The sequence below is a fragment of the Zea mays genome, chromosome 8 (assembly GCF_902167145.1).
Source record: "Zea mays cultivar B73 chromosome 8, Zm-B73-REFERENCE-NAM-5.0, whole genome shotgun sequence".
Taxonomy (NCBI): Eukaryota; Viridiplantae; Streptophyta; class Magnoliopsida; order Poales; family Poaceae; genus Zea; species Zea mays.
Window position 1 is genome coordinate 154,092,151 of NC_050103.1, and position 14,955 is coordinate 154,107,105.

The 14,955-nt window shown below is 51.2% G+C and overlaps 1 protein-coding gene across 7 annotated transcripts in view; it reads right to left on the reverse strand.

Annotated features, from left to right (window-relative positions):
• The window catches only part of LOC100381560 (uncharacterized), a 40,588-nt gene that overhangs the window by 11,687 nt on the left and 13,946 nt on the right, over nucleotides 1-14,955 (reverse strand). For 3 of the 7 annotated variants that reach the window (XM_008656944.4, XM_008656945.4, XM_008656946.4), the window contains 2 exons: nucleotides 4,406-4,489; nucleotides 4,179-4,268 (listed from right to left, as the gene is read on the reverse strand). In XM_008656944.4, the coding sequence (XP_008655166.1) occupies nucleotides 4,179-4,268; nucleotides 4,406-4,489 (174 nt within the window). Of the gene's footprint in view, nucleotides 1-4,178; nucleotides 4,269-4,405; nucleotides 4,495-14,955 lie in introns of all 7 variants that reach the window. The other 4 variants (XM_008656947.4, XM_035961518.1, XM_020542202.3 and 1 more) reach the window with 2 other exon arrangements.

Genomic DNA, 14,955 nt, shown 5'->3' on the forward strand with positions numbered 1-14,955 from the left:
GTCGAGAGCGGCTGGTGGGGTCGGCTCGCGGCGGTGATAGACGACGGCGGGGTCGGCGAATCGGGTTGCGCTCGTCGACGGGCCCGAGTCGAGGGGCGCCGAGGTAGTGGCGTGGTCGCGGCGATGGTAGACGAGTGCGGGGTTGGCGAAGCGAGCCGGTGTCGACGGGGCCGCGCGTGGCGCAGGCGGGGTCGACGGGGCCGCGCGTGGCGCGGAAGAGGTCGTAGTGGCCGCACGAGGAGCAGGTAACGGCGCAAGACGGGGAGCCGGAGGTGGGGGAGGAATCGGATCGGACTCGAGGAGGGAGTCAAGATCGGTGGGTGGGGTGGAGCCAGCAAGGGGAAACACATCTTCGTCGAAGATGACATGACGAGAGATGATGATGCGGTGGGAGGTGAGGTCCAGACACCGGTACCCCTTGTGGTCAGGAGAGTAGCCAAGGAATAGACAGCGGGCGGAGCGAGGAGAAAGCTTATGTGGAGCGGTAGCGGAAGTGTTAGGGTAGCAGGCACAGCCTAACACGCGAAGGTGGTCATAGGAAGGGGCTGTGCCGTATAGGGCGAAGTGAAGGGTAGGGTGGCGCACCGCCTTCGAGGGAAGACGGTTGAGGAGGTGGATGGCAGTGTGCAGGGCCTCTGCCCAGTAGCTGGCAGGGAGAGACGCCTGGAAGAGGAGGCAGCGGAGCATATTAGTGGTGGTGCGGATCATGCGTTCGGCTCGGCCGTTCTGTGCAGAGGTGTAGGGGCACGAGAGACGCAACTGGACGCCATGAGTGAGGAAGAAAGAGCGAGAGGCGTTGTTATCGAACTCGCGGCATTGTCACACTGCAGAGCACGGACCGGGCGACGAAACTGAGTGGATACCCAGGTGAAGAAGTGTGTGAGGGTGGTGAATGTGTCCGACTTCAACCGAAGCGGGAAGGTCCAGAGAAAATGGGAAAAATCATCCAAAATCACCAAATAGTATTTATAACCAGAAAGACTGAGTACAGGGGAGGTCCAAAGATCACAGTGAACCAGGTCAAAAGCCTGCTCAGCCCGAGAAGAAGAAGTAGTAAATGGGAGACGAGTATGTCGGTCTAACTGACAAGCATGACAGAGACCCTCAAAATGTCCCCTACTACATGAAAGATCTAGACTACTGGTAATCTTGGTCATGACGTCGGGTCCAGGATGGCCGAGACGACGATGCCATGTGGTGGAGGAGGTGGTGGAGACCAGGACAGGGGGTGGAGACACGCCGGCGGTGGAGGGCTGGAGCGTGTAGAGCGGCCCCGAGCTGTCACAGCGGGCGAGAAGGGTCCTGGTGGCCAGATCCTTCACAGAAAAACCAGAGGGGTCAAACAAAAGGGAACAGGAGTTGTCAATGGTGAATCGACGAACAGAAAGAAGATTGTGAGTGATGTGGGGAGCAACGAGAACATCGTTGAGGTAAAACGGCCCAGGGAGAACCGAGGCACCTACTGAGGTGACTGGCAGAGTGGAACCGTTTCCAACGACGATCGAGGAAGGGTGAGAGGGGAGGGGGGATGAGAGCGAGAGAGCGTGCCTGTCGTGGGAGTGGTGTGGTACGAGGCACCGGAGTCGATCACCCAGTCGGAGGGGGGTGGGGTCATCGCCATGGTGCTGAAGGCAGCAGCGAGGGAGGCGTTGTCCCAACCGCCAGCCGGCGGGGACCAAGGCGTCGAGGTGGGGGTCCCCGGGGGCAGGAGCGCGGGCGGAGCCTGGGGCACGACGGGCACACCGTAAGGAGGCGTCGGGGGCATGCCGTAGTGAGGTGCAGTCAGGAGCACCGGTGCCGAGGGACGAGAGGCACTCGGTGCCTGGCCCGGCCACATGGCGATGGTCCCGGTCCAGGGGTTGTAGAAGGACGGCCACGCGTGGCCGCCACCCCGGCCGGAGGGACCACCACGAGAGGATCCGCCACCCCCACGGCCGCCCTTGCGGGAGCGACGACCTCCGTCGGTCATGGAAGTCGGACGAGGGGCCGCCGGGACGGCGGGTGGAGGGCGGTAGGAGCCCCGGTCGACGGAGGACGAGTGGCCTGGCCCCCCGAAGGCGGCTGACCGCTGGTAGGAGCGTTGTAGAGAGCCGAGGCAAGAGTGGGTGCCTCATGCGCCATGGTGAGCTCCTCGAGGAGAAGCTCGTTCCGCGCGGCGTGGAAGGTGGGGAAGGGCGCGCTCCTCTTGATGAGAGCCTTCAGGTGGCCGTAGCGGGGGCTGAGGCCACGCAGGAGGTTCAGCACCAAGGTACGATCGGCAACTGGCTCGCCGAGATCGCGGAGAGAGTCAGCCAAACCCTTCATCTGGCGGCAGTATTCTCCCACGGAGAGGTCCCCCTGAGAGAACAGGTGGAACTGGGCGTCGAGGTGGAGTGCCCGAGCATCCCGATTCCCAAGGAACTGGTCCTCGAGAGCGAGCCATGCCTGGCGCGCAGTGTCCGCCTGGTCGCGGATGATGTCCTGTAGCTCAACGGTGATGGTGTCGTGGAGCCACGAGAGGACGACGCTGTCCATGAGGCACCAGGAGCGAGGCGACGGAGTGTCGTGGTCGACGAGGACGTGATCGTCAAGGACGAACTGCCGCAGTGTGAGGAGGACCTGTCCTCGCCAACGGGGGTAGTGGGAAGACGCCGGATCCAACACCACGGACACGAGGGCCCGGATGTTGTGCAGGCCGGCGGCTTGAGCGTGGAGAGCGGCGATGAGGTCGGCGTCGAGGTCAGAGGCGTGGGGGTCCTCTGGGGGCGCCGCATCAGCGAGTGTCGGGCGGCCGAGGAGGCGCTGCGTGGTGGCCATCTGGGTGGTCAGAGCAGCGCCCAGGGCACGTTCACGCTCCAGGGAGAGGGAGGCAGCGCGCTCGCGCTCCCGCGAGGCCGTCACAGCGGCCTGGATCGTAGCGAGGGTGCCGACGAGCGGGGAGTCGGTGGCGGGGAGGGCGGAGGGCGCAACTGTGTGACTCCAGGTGGGTGAAGCGAAGGCGGGGAAGCCCGGCGGAGAGCCGCGTCGCATGGGCAGCGGGGAAGCAGCGTGGATCGGCCCAAGACCGGCGATGTAGGGGGCCCCTCCATGGGCGAGCTCGCTGCTGAGTACAGCAGGAGCGTGCGTGCCAGGGCCGGTGGTGACCCCGACGTTGGGTCCGGCAGCAGTGGTGGCGGCAGTGGGGGCGTCCATCGGGCGAGGACCCAGCAGGGCGGCGGCGCAGCACCTTAGGGCGGCTGGGCGGGCGACGACGAGCGCGGGGCAGCAGCCTGGCAACACTGCACAGGGGCTGGGGCGCAGCAGGGGCGCGACGAGCGTGGGCCGAGCGGGTGCTGGGCCGGCGGCGGCAGCAGCGATGGCGCCCGAGCGGCCAGTGGCGCGGCAAGGGCCAGGCGAGGTCGCGGACGGCGGCGCGGCAGCCACATGGCGCGGACGCGGCTGGAGGTGCGGCTCCGGGCGCGGCTGGCGGCGCGGTTGCTGCCTGGCGCGGCGGCGAGCAGAGAGGGAGGAAGAGCCGGCGGCAGAGGGAGAGGGACCGGCGCGGCTAGCAGGGAGGAAGGGGAGAGGTCGGCGGCTGGGAGCCGACGGGGGAGGGAGGCCGGCGGCTGTAGGGGGGCCGGCGGCGGCTGTACGGGAGGAGAAAGCCCCCCGGCGGCTGGGGCTGCTGTTGGGACCTAAACCTAATCTGATACCATGTTGGAATGCGAACCTAAACCCTAAACAGGGCTAGGAGTGATATTAATAGAAGCAGTAAATGGGCCAGGCCCAATACAGAGAGGGTGAGATGGTAATTACAGGGGGAACACCCCAAACCCTAGACGGGTAGTCTAACAAAATAAGTCAAGTTAATGTTGGTCAAACTCAACAGTCTGAAGGCACAAGTTCTGAAATGTCAATGATTACAGATACAGAATGGAGGGACTAATAATGTTATATCAATAGCAACATCTTCATGAAGGAACAAAAGCATATTTGAATATCAACCAAAAAGAACAAAGTTTAGTCCTCCAAAAGGAATCTTGCACACCTATCGTTAGGAACAGCACCTAGAATTGTATGTTCAACCATAATTTGAAATATCCTTTTGTCCTCATCTCAGCAATAAAGGCTTCACGACAAGAAATTTAAGCAACGATACAAAAGATAATAAAGAAATAGAATAAAGTGATCAAGAGCTGCAGTTGGATGGAAATAAAAACCTGGAACTAGCACCACGGGGTTCCTCGGCAACTCTCCTTTGGCTGCGCCTCCAAAAGGCATTTGCTATATTTGGTTCACTACATGACGTGCTGGTTTACAGAATTAGCAACTTATAAGCAAAGGTAATGAACAAGGAACCTAATTATAGACACAGCTACCATACAATTGCAGAAAATTTCATCTAGTGATGACACAAACTAGATATAAAATTATTATTAGGTGCTACCTTAATTTCCCCTCAGAGAATGTCCTTGATCTCAACATCATATTACGCAGTGATCGTCCAGATAGATATGATGAAGATTCAATTCTGTACTGAGATAGAGACAAAATGTTCTCATCTTGTGCATAATCAAAACTGAGATGAAAACATGTGAACAAATACAGCTGACAGGTGCTCTCGTGTATCTGAACAGCTAAATTCCTCTATAGTCATGTTTTACAAATGTCACACCTTGTGACAATACATAGTAGAATGAAACTATTCATATAATCTTGTTGCCTAACGTGCTCATATATTATATACACTTCCCTTCATGCCACAAACAATTTCAGCTTCTATTGCTGCCAGTGTGAAGATTCACATCAGTAATGTATCTACCGGCCGCTAAACAGATGTTTAAGAACATAAGTACCTATGTCTGCCAGCTATGGAGTACCTTTTATTCCAAAAATATATATGATGGAATAATTATCAAGGTGCTCTCATTTTCTCCCATTACCGGCGTCCTCCCACTACCCTCGTTCCAGGGTCAAGTCCTCCTCACACTTCGGTGGTATGCTCTCGCCGACCACGTCCTCGACGACCTCGTCGCCCCGCCGTCTCCATCTTGGTGCCTGATGGATAGGGTGATGCTCTCATGGCTCCACAGCACCATCACCGTCGGCCGTCAGGTGTGGCTCGCTCTCGAGAACAGTTCATCGGGAGCTGGGACGCTCGGGCACTCCACCTCGACACCCAGTTCCACCAGTTCTCTTTGGGGAATCTCTCCATGGGAGAATACTGCCGCCAGATGAAGGGCATGGCGGACTCCCTCCACGAACTCGGCGAGCCGGTCGATGATCGTACCTTAGTGTTGAACCTTTTACGTGGCCTCAGCCACCGCTACGGCCACCTGAAGGCTCTCATCAAGAGGATTGTGCCCTTTCCCACCTTCTATGCCGTGCGGAACGAGCTTCTCCTCGAGCAGCTCACCATGGTGACTGTCTGACTGAGGCACCCGCTCCGGCCTCGGCGCTCTACAGCGCTCCTCCCGAGGGTCAGGCGCCTTCTAGGGGGTAGGCCCCTCGTCCTCCGTCAACTGGGGGCCTGCCCACCCTCCTCCCGTGGTCCCTGCGGCCCCTCGTCGCGCTTCCACCGCTGACAGAGGTCGTCGCCCCCGCAAGGGCGACCGCGGGGGTGGCGGCTCCACCCGGGGTGGTCCCTCCGGTTGGGGTGGCGGCCAGGCGTGGCTGTCATTCTACAACCCCTTGGAACAGGACCATCTCCATGTGGCCGGGTCAGGTCCTAAGTGACTCCCGTCCTCCGGCATTGGCTCTCCTTGCAGCGCCTCCCTACGGCGTGCCACCGACGTTGTCAGCTCCGCTCCTTGGTCCCCGCTGGCTGGAGAATGGGACCACGCCTCCCTCGCTGCCGCTTTCGGTACCATGGCGATGGCCCCACCTCCTCTGACTGGGTTATCGACTATGGTGCTTCCTACCACACCATCCCCACTGCAGGCACACTCTCTCGCTCCCATCCCTCCTCGATCGTCGTTGGAAACGGTTCCACTCTACCGGTCACCTCAGTAGGTGCCTCGATTCTCCCTGGGTCGTTCTATCTCAACGACGTTCTCGTAGCCCCACATATCACTCATAATCTTGTTTCTGTTCGTCGGTTCACCACAGACAACTCTTGTTCCATTGAGTTTGAAATTTCTGGTTTTTCTATGAAGGATTTAGCCACCAGGACCCCCTCGTTCGTTGTGACAGCTCGAGACCTCTCTACACGCTCCGGCCTTCGACCACCGGCGCGTCTCCGCCTCCCGTCCTGGCCTCCACCACCTCCTCTACCACTTGGCATTGTCGTCTCGGCCATCCAGGATCCGACGTCATGACCAAGATTACCAGTAGTTTAGATTCTTCATGTAGTAGGGAACATTTTGAGGGTCTCTGTAATGCTTGTCAGTTAGGCCAACATACTCGTCTCCCATTTACTTCTCGGGATGAGCAGGCTTTTGACCTGGTTCATTGTGTCTCTGGACCTCCCATGTACTCGATCTATCTGGTCATAAATACTATCTAGTGATTTTGGATGTTTTTCCCATTTTCTTTGGACTTTTCCTCTTCGGTTGAAGTCTGACACGCCTCACCAGCCTCACACACTTCTTCGCCTGGGTTATCCACCCATTTTTTTTCTCGAAAGCGCAGGAGAGCTGCGCATCATTATATTAAGAAAGGAAAGGTCCAAAGTGGACCGAATTACAACACCAAGACCAAACCCTCAAGCCTCCCCCACAAGGGGAAGCCTGACGGGCCCTACTAGACCCTATTTAAAGCGACAATAATTCCCAAACTGTCTAAATGCTTCGCTCCCGCCTTACTCCAACTAATCAACTCATCTAGAAACAACCTCTTTGTCAAATTAATGGAAGGGCTCACTCCATCAAAAACAGCCCTATTACGAGAGAGCCACAAGCACCAAGCTCCAAGGATAATGACACTATTGAAACCCCTCCTCTTGCACCTATGGACTCTTTTAGAGACCCTCTCCCACCACGCAACAAAGGACTGTTCAGCAACAATAGGAGTGAAGTTACCAAACCCGATGGACGACAAAATGAGATGCCAAAAATCCCTAGAAAAACTGCAGCTGCAAAGGATATGCTGGATTGTTTCCTGCTCCTGATCACATAGGGGGCAACTCGCCGGGTAATGTAACTGAAAGGGAATTAGGCTTACACCTAGTTCCTAAATAATTTTGGTGGTTGAATTGCCCAACACAAATCTTTGGACTAACTAGTTTGCCCAAGTGTATAGATTATACAGGTGTACAAGGTTCACACTCAGCCAATAAAAAGACCAAGTTTTGGATTCAATAAAGGAGCAAAGGGGCAACCGAAGGCACCCCTGGTCTGGCGCACCGGACTGTCCGGTGTGCCACCGGACAGTGAACAGTACCTGTCCGGTGCACCAGGGGACTCAGACTCAAACTCTTCACCCTCGGGATTTCTCGGAAGCCGGCGCGCTATAATTCACCGGACTGTCCGGTGTGCACCGGACATGTCCGGTGCTCCAAGGAAGCGCGGTCTCCGGAACTCGCCAGCCTCGGGTTCGCGTGGCAGCCGCTCCGCTAAAATTCACCGGACTGTCCGGTGTGCACCGGACTGTCCGGTGAACCAGCGGAGCAACGGCTCTTTTCGGCGCCAACGGCTCCCTGCGGTGCATTTAATGCGCGCGCAGCGCGCGCAGACGTCAGACATGCCCATACCGGTGCACCGGACATCAAACAGTACATGTCCGGTGTGCACCGGACATCCAGGAGGGCCCACAAGTCAGAAGCTCCAACGGTCAGAATCCAACGGCAGTGATGACGTGGCAGGGGCACCGGACTGTCCGGTGTGCACCGGACTGTCCGGTGCGCCATCGGCAGACGCCTCCAGCCAACGGTCAAGTTTGGTGGTTGGGGCTATAAATACCCCAACCACCCCACCATTCATTGCATCCAAGTTTTCCACTTCTCAACTACTACAAGAGCTCTAGCATTCAATTCTAGACACACTAAAGAGATCAAATCCTCTCCAATTCCACACAAAGCCCTAGTGACTAGTGAGAGTGATTTGCTGTGTTCATTTGAGCTCTTGCGCTTGGATTGCTTCTTTTCTTTCTCACTTGTTCTTGAGATCACAACTCCATTGTAATCAAGGCAAGAGGCACCAATTGTGTGGTGGCCCTTGCGGGGAAGTTTTGTTCCCGGCTTTGATTTGAGAAGAGAAGCTCACTCGGTCCGAGGGACCGTTTGAGAGAGGGAAGGGTTGAAAGAGACCCGGCCTTTGTGGCCTCCTCAACGGGGAGTAGGTTTGCAAGAACCGAACCTCGGTAAAACAAATCTCCGTGTCTCACTTGCTTATTCGCTTGGGATTTGTTTTGCGCCCTCTCTCGCGGACTCGTTTATATTTCTAACGCTAACCCGGTTTGTAGTTGTGTTTATATTTGTAAATTTCAGTTTCGCCCTATTCACCCCCCCCCCCTCTAGTCGACTATCAATTGGTATCGGAGCCCGGTGCTTCATTAGAGCCTAACCGCTCGAAGTGATGTCGGGAGATCACGCCAAGAAGGAGATGGAGACCGGCGAAAAGCCCACTACAAGCCACGGGAGCACTTCGTCAGAAGAGTCCCGCACCAAAAGGAGGGAGAAGAAGAAGAGCTCCTCCAACAAAGGGAAGGAGAAGAAATCTTCTTCTCACCACAAAGAGAAGAAGGAAAAATCTTCTTCCCACAAGCCGCATCGGAAAGGCGACAAGCACAAGAGGATGAGGAAGGTGGTCTACTACGAGACCGACACTTCATCAACTTCTACCTCCGACTCCGATGCGCCCTCCGTCACTTCTAAGCGTCAAGAGCGCAAGAAGTATAGTAAGATCCCCCTACGCTACCCTCGCATTTCCAAACATACACCTTTACTTTCCGTCCCATTAGGCAAACCACCAACTTTTGATGGTGAAGATTACGCTAGGTGGAGCGATTTAATGCGATTTCATCTAACCTCGCTCCACAAAAGCATATGAGATGTTGTTGAGTTTGGTGCGCAGGTACCATCCGTAGGGGATGAGGATTATGATGAGGATGAGGTGGCCCAAATCGAGCACTTCAACTCTCAAGCTACAACAATACTCCTCGCCTCTCTAAGTAGAGAGGAGTATAACAAAGTACAAGGGTTGAAGAGCGCCAAGGAGATTTGGGATTTACTCAAGACCGCGCATGAAGGTGATGAGCTCACCAAGATCACCAAGCGGGAAACGATTGAGGGGGAGCTCGGTCGGTTCCGGCTTCGCAAAGGGGAGGAGCCACAACACATGTACAATCGGCTCAAGACCTTGGTGAACCAAGCACGCAACCTCGGGAGCGTAAAGTGGGATGACCACGAGGTGGTTAAGGTTATTCTAAGATCACTTATTTTCCTTAACCCTACTCAAGTTCAATTAATCCGTGGTAATCCTAGATATACCAAAATGACCCCCGAGGAAGTTATCGGGAATTTTGTGAGCTTTGAATGCATGATCGAAGGCTCAAGGAAGATCAACGAGCTTGATGATGCCACCACATCCGAAGCTCAACCCGTTGCATTCAAAGCAACGGAGGAGAAGAAGGAGGAGTCTACACCAAGTCGACAACCAATCGACGCCTCCAAGCTTGACAATGAGGAGATGGCGCTCGTCATCAAGAGCTTCCGCCAAATCCTCAAACAAAGGAGGGGGAAAGACTACAAGTCCCGCTCCAAGAAGGTTTGCTACAAATGTGGTAAGCCCGGTCATTTTATTGCTAAATGTCCTATATCTAGTGACAGTGACCGAGGCGACGACAAGAAGGGGAGAAGAAAGGAGAAGAAGAGGTACTACAAGAAGAAGGGCGGCGATGCCCATGTTTGTCGGGAATGGGATTCCGACGAGAGCTCAAGCGACTCCTCCGACGACGAGGACGCCGCCAACATCGCCGTCACCAAGGGACTCCTCTTCCCAAACGTCGGCCACAAGTGCCTCATGGCAAAGGACGGCAAAAAGAAGGTTAAATCTAAATCCTCCACTAAATATGAATCCTCTAGTGATGACAATGCTAGTGATGAGGAAGATAATTTGCGTTCCCTCTTTGCCAACCTTAACGTAGCTCAAAAGGAAAAATTGAATGAATTGGTTAGTGCTATTCATGAAAAGGATGACCTTTTGGATTCCCAAGAGGATTGTCTAATTAAAGAAAACAAAAAACATGTTAAGGTTAAGAAGGCTTATGCTCTTGAAATTGAGAAATGTGAAAAATTATCTAGTGAGCTAAGCACTTGTCGTGAGATGATTGACAACCTTAGAAATGAAAATACTATTTTAAGTGCTAAGGTTGATTCTTATGTTTGTAATGTTTCAATTCCCAATCCTAGAGATAATAATGATGATTTGCTTGCTAGGATTGAAGAATTAAACATTTCTCTTGCTAGCCTTAGATTAGAGAATGAAAATTTGATTGCTAAGGCTAAAGATTTTGATGTTTGCAAAATTACAATTGCCGATCTTAGAGATAAGAATGATATACTTCGTGCTAAGATTGTTGAACTTAATTCTTGCAAACCATCTACATCTATCATTGAGCATGTCACTATTTGTACTAGATGTAGAAATGTAGATATGGATGCTATTCATGATCATATGGCTTTAATTAAACAACAAAATGATCATATAGCAAAACTAGATGCTAAAATTGCCGAGCATAACTTAGAAAATGAAAAATTTAAATTTGCTAGAAGTATGCTCTATAATGGGAGACGCCCTGGCATCAAGGATGGCATTGGCTTCCAAAGGGGAGACAATGTCAAACTTAATGCCCCTCCAAAGAACTTATCTAACTTTGTTAAGGGCAAGGCTCCCATGCCTCAGGATAACGAGGGTTACATTTTGTACCCTGCCGACTATCCTGAGAGCAAAATTAGAAAGATTCATTCTAGTAAGTCTCACTCTGGCCCTAATCATGCTTATATGTATAAGGGTGAGACATCTAGTTCTAGGCAACCAACCCATGCTAAGTTGCCTAAGAAGAAAATTCCTAATGCATCAAATGATCATGCCATTTCATTTAAAACTTTTGATGCATCTTATGTGCTTACTAGCAAATCCGGCAAGGTAGTTGCCAAATTTGTTGGGGGCAAACACAAGGGTTCCAAGACTTGTGTTTGGGTACCCAAAGTTCTTGTGTCTAATGCCAAAGGACCCAAAACCGTTTGGGTACCTAAAGTCAAGAACTAAAATTGTTTTGTAGGTTTATGCATCCGGGGGCTCAAGTTGGATACTCGACAGCGGGTGCACAAACCATATGACTGGGGAGAAAAGAATGTTCTCCTCATATGAGAAAAACCAAGATCTCCAACGAGCTATCACATTCGGGGATGGAAATCAAGGTTTGGTCAAAGGACTTGGTAAAATTGCTATATCTCCTGACCATTCTATTTCCAATGTTTTTCTTGTTGATTCCTTAGATTACAACTTGCTTTCTGTTTCCCAATTATGTCAAATGGGCTACAACTGTCTATTCACTGATGTAGGTGTCACTGTCTTTAGAAGAAGTGATGATTCAATAGCATTTAAGGGAGTGTTAGAGGGTCAGCTATACTTGGTAGATTTTGATAGAGCTGAACTCGACACTTGCTTAATTGCTAAGACTAACATGGGTTGGCTCTGGCATCGCCGACTAGCCCATGTTGGGATGAAGAATCTTCATAAGCTTCTAAAGGGAGAGCACATTTTAGGATTAACAAATGTTCATTTTGAGAAAGACAGGATTTGTAGCGCATGCCAGGCGGGAAAGCAAGTTGGAGTCCATCATCCACACAAGAACATCATGACGACCGACAGGCCGCTTGAGCTACTCCACATGGATCTATTCGGCCCGATTGCTTACATAAGCATCGGCGGGAGTAAGTATTGTCTTGTAATAGTGGATGATTATTCTCGCTTCACTTGGGTATTCTTTTTGCAGGAAAAATCTCAAACCCAAGAGACCTTAAAGGGATTCTTGAGACGGGCTCAAAATGAGTTCGGCTTGAGGATCAAGAAAATTAGAAGCGACAACGGGACGGAGTTCAAGAACTCTCAAATTGAAGGCTTCCTTGAGAAGGAGGGCATCAAGCATGAGTTCTCTTCTCCCTACACACCTCAACAAAATGGTGTAGTGGAGAGGAAGAATCGAACTCTATTGGACATGGCAAGAACCATGCTTGATGAGTACAAGACACCGGACCGGTTTTGGGCCGAAGCGGTCAACACCGCCTGCTACGCCATCAACCGGTTATATCTTCACCGAATCCTCAAGAAGACATCATATGAACTCCTAACCGGTAAAAAGCCCAACATTTCATATTTTAGAGTTTTTGGTAGCAAATGCTTTATTCTTGTTAAAAGAGGTAGAAAATCTAAATTTGCTCCTAAAACTGTAGAAGGCTTTTTACTTGGTTATGACTCAAACACAAGGGCATATAGGGTCTTTAACAAGTCCACTGGACTAGTTGAAGTCTCATGTGACGTTGTGTTTGATGAAACTAACGGCTCTCAAGTAGAGCAAGTTGATCTTGATGAGATAGGTGAAGAACAGGCTCCATGCATAGCGCTAAGGAACATGTCCATTGGGGATGTGTGTCCTAAGGAATCTGAAGAGCCTCCACATGCACAAGATCAACCATCTTCCTCCATGCAAGCATCTCCACCAACTCAAAATGAGGAAGAGGCTCAAGTTGATGAAGGGCAAAATCAGGAAGATGAGCCACCTCAAGATAATGGCAATAATCAAGGGGGAAATGCAAATGATCAAGAAAAGGAAGATGATGAAGAGCAAAGGCCGCCACACCCAAGAGTCCACCAAGCAATCCAACGAGATCACCCCGTCGACACCATCCTCGGCGACATTCATAAGGGGGTAACCACTCGATCTTGTGTTGCACATTTTTGTGAACATTACTCTTTTGTTTCCTCTATTGAGCCACACAGGATAGAGGAAGCACTTCAAGATTCGGATTGGGTGGTGGCAATGCAAGAGGAGCTCAACAATTTCACGAGGAACGAGGTATGGCATTTAGTTCCACGTCCTAACCAAAATGTTGTAGGAACCAAATGGGTCTTCCGCAACAAGCAAGATGAGCATGGTGTGGTGACAAGGAACAAAGCTCGACTCGTGGCCAAAGGGTATTCACAAGTCGAAGGTTTGGATTTCGGTGAAACCTATGCACCCGTAGCTAGGCTTGAGTCAATTCGCATATTATTGGCCTATGCTACTTACCATGGCTTTAAGCTCTATCAAATGGATGTGAAAAGTGCCTTCCTCAACGGACCGATCAAGGAAGAGGTCTATGTTGAGCAACCTCTCGGCTTTGAAGACAGTGAGTATCCTAACCATGTTTATAGGCTCTCTAAGGCGCTTTATGGGCTCAAGCAAGCCCCAAGAGCATGGTACGAATGCCTAAGAGATTTCCTTATTGCTAATAGCTTCAAAGTCGGCAAGGCCGATCCTACACTCTTTACTAAAACTCTTAAAAATGACTTGTTTGTATGCCAAATTTATGTTGATGATATTATATTTGGGTCTACTGACGAGTCTACATGTGAAGAGTTTAGTAGGATCATGACACAGAAATTCGAGATGTCAATGATGGGGGAGTTGAAGTATTTTCTAGGATTCCAAGTCAAGCAACTCCAAGAGGGCACCTTCATCAGCCAAACGAAGTACACTCAAGACATTCTAACCAAGTTTGGGATGAAGGATGCCAAACCCATCAAGACACCCATGGGAACTAATGGGCATCTCGACCTCGACACGGGAGGTAAGTCCGTGGATCAAAAGGTATACCGGTCGATGATTGGTTCATTGCTTTATTTATGTGCATCTCGACCGGACATTATGCTTTCCGTTTGCATGTGTGCAAGATTCCAATCCGACCCTAAGGAATCACACCTTACGGCCGTAAAACGAATCTTGAGATATTTGGCTTATACACCTAAGTTTGGGCTTTGGTACCCTCGGGGATCCACATTTGATTTGATTGGTTATTCGGATGCCGATTGGGCGGGGTGCAAAATTAATAGGAAGAGCACATCGGGGACTTGTCAGTTCTTGGGAAGATCCTTGGTGTCTTGGGCTTCAAAGAAGCAAAATTCGGTCGCTCTTTCCACCGCCGAAGCCGAGTACATTGCCGCAGGTCATTGTTGCGCGCAATTGCTTTGGATGAGGCAAACCCTGCGGGACTACGGTTACAAATTAACCAAAGTCCCTTTGCTATGTGATAATGAGAGTGCAATCAAAATGGCCGACAATCCCGTCGAGCATAGCCGCACTAAGCACATAGCCATTCGGTATCATTTTCTTAGGGATCACCAACAAAAGGGGGATATCGAGATTTCTTACATTAATACTAAAGATCAATTAGCCGATATCTTTACCAAGCCACTTGATGAACAATCTTTTACCAGACTTAGGCATGAGCTCAATATTCTTGATTCTAGAAATTTCTTTTGCTAGCTTGCACACATAGCTCACTTGAATACCTTTGATCATATCTCTTTTATATGCTATGACTAATGTGTTTTCAAGTCTATTTCAAACCAAGTCATAGGTATATTGAAAGGGAATTGGAGTCTTCGGCGAAGACAAAGGCTTCCACTCCGTAACTCATGCTTCGCCATCGCTCCAAGAAAAGGACCTTGTCTTTGGGGGAGAGAGTAAAAGCCCAAAGCAAAAGGACCGGACTTCGTCTTTGGTATAATCTTAACTCATTTACTTATGACCAAAGGGGAAGAAATTACTTCGAGGGCTCTAATGATTCCGTTTTTGGCGATTCATGCCAAAAAGGGGGAGAAATGAGCCCAAAGCAAAAGGACCGCACCACCACCACCAAATTCAAAAACTTAGTGCTTTCCAAAAGTATTTATCATTTGGTATCCTATTGTGTTCAAAAGGGGGAGAAAGTAGTATTTCAAAAATGGTATATCAAAACCCTCTTGAACACTAAGAGGTGGATCTCTTTTAGGGGGAGTTTTATTAAGTCAAAAG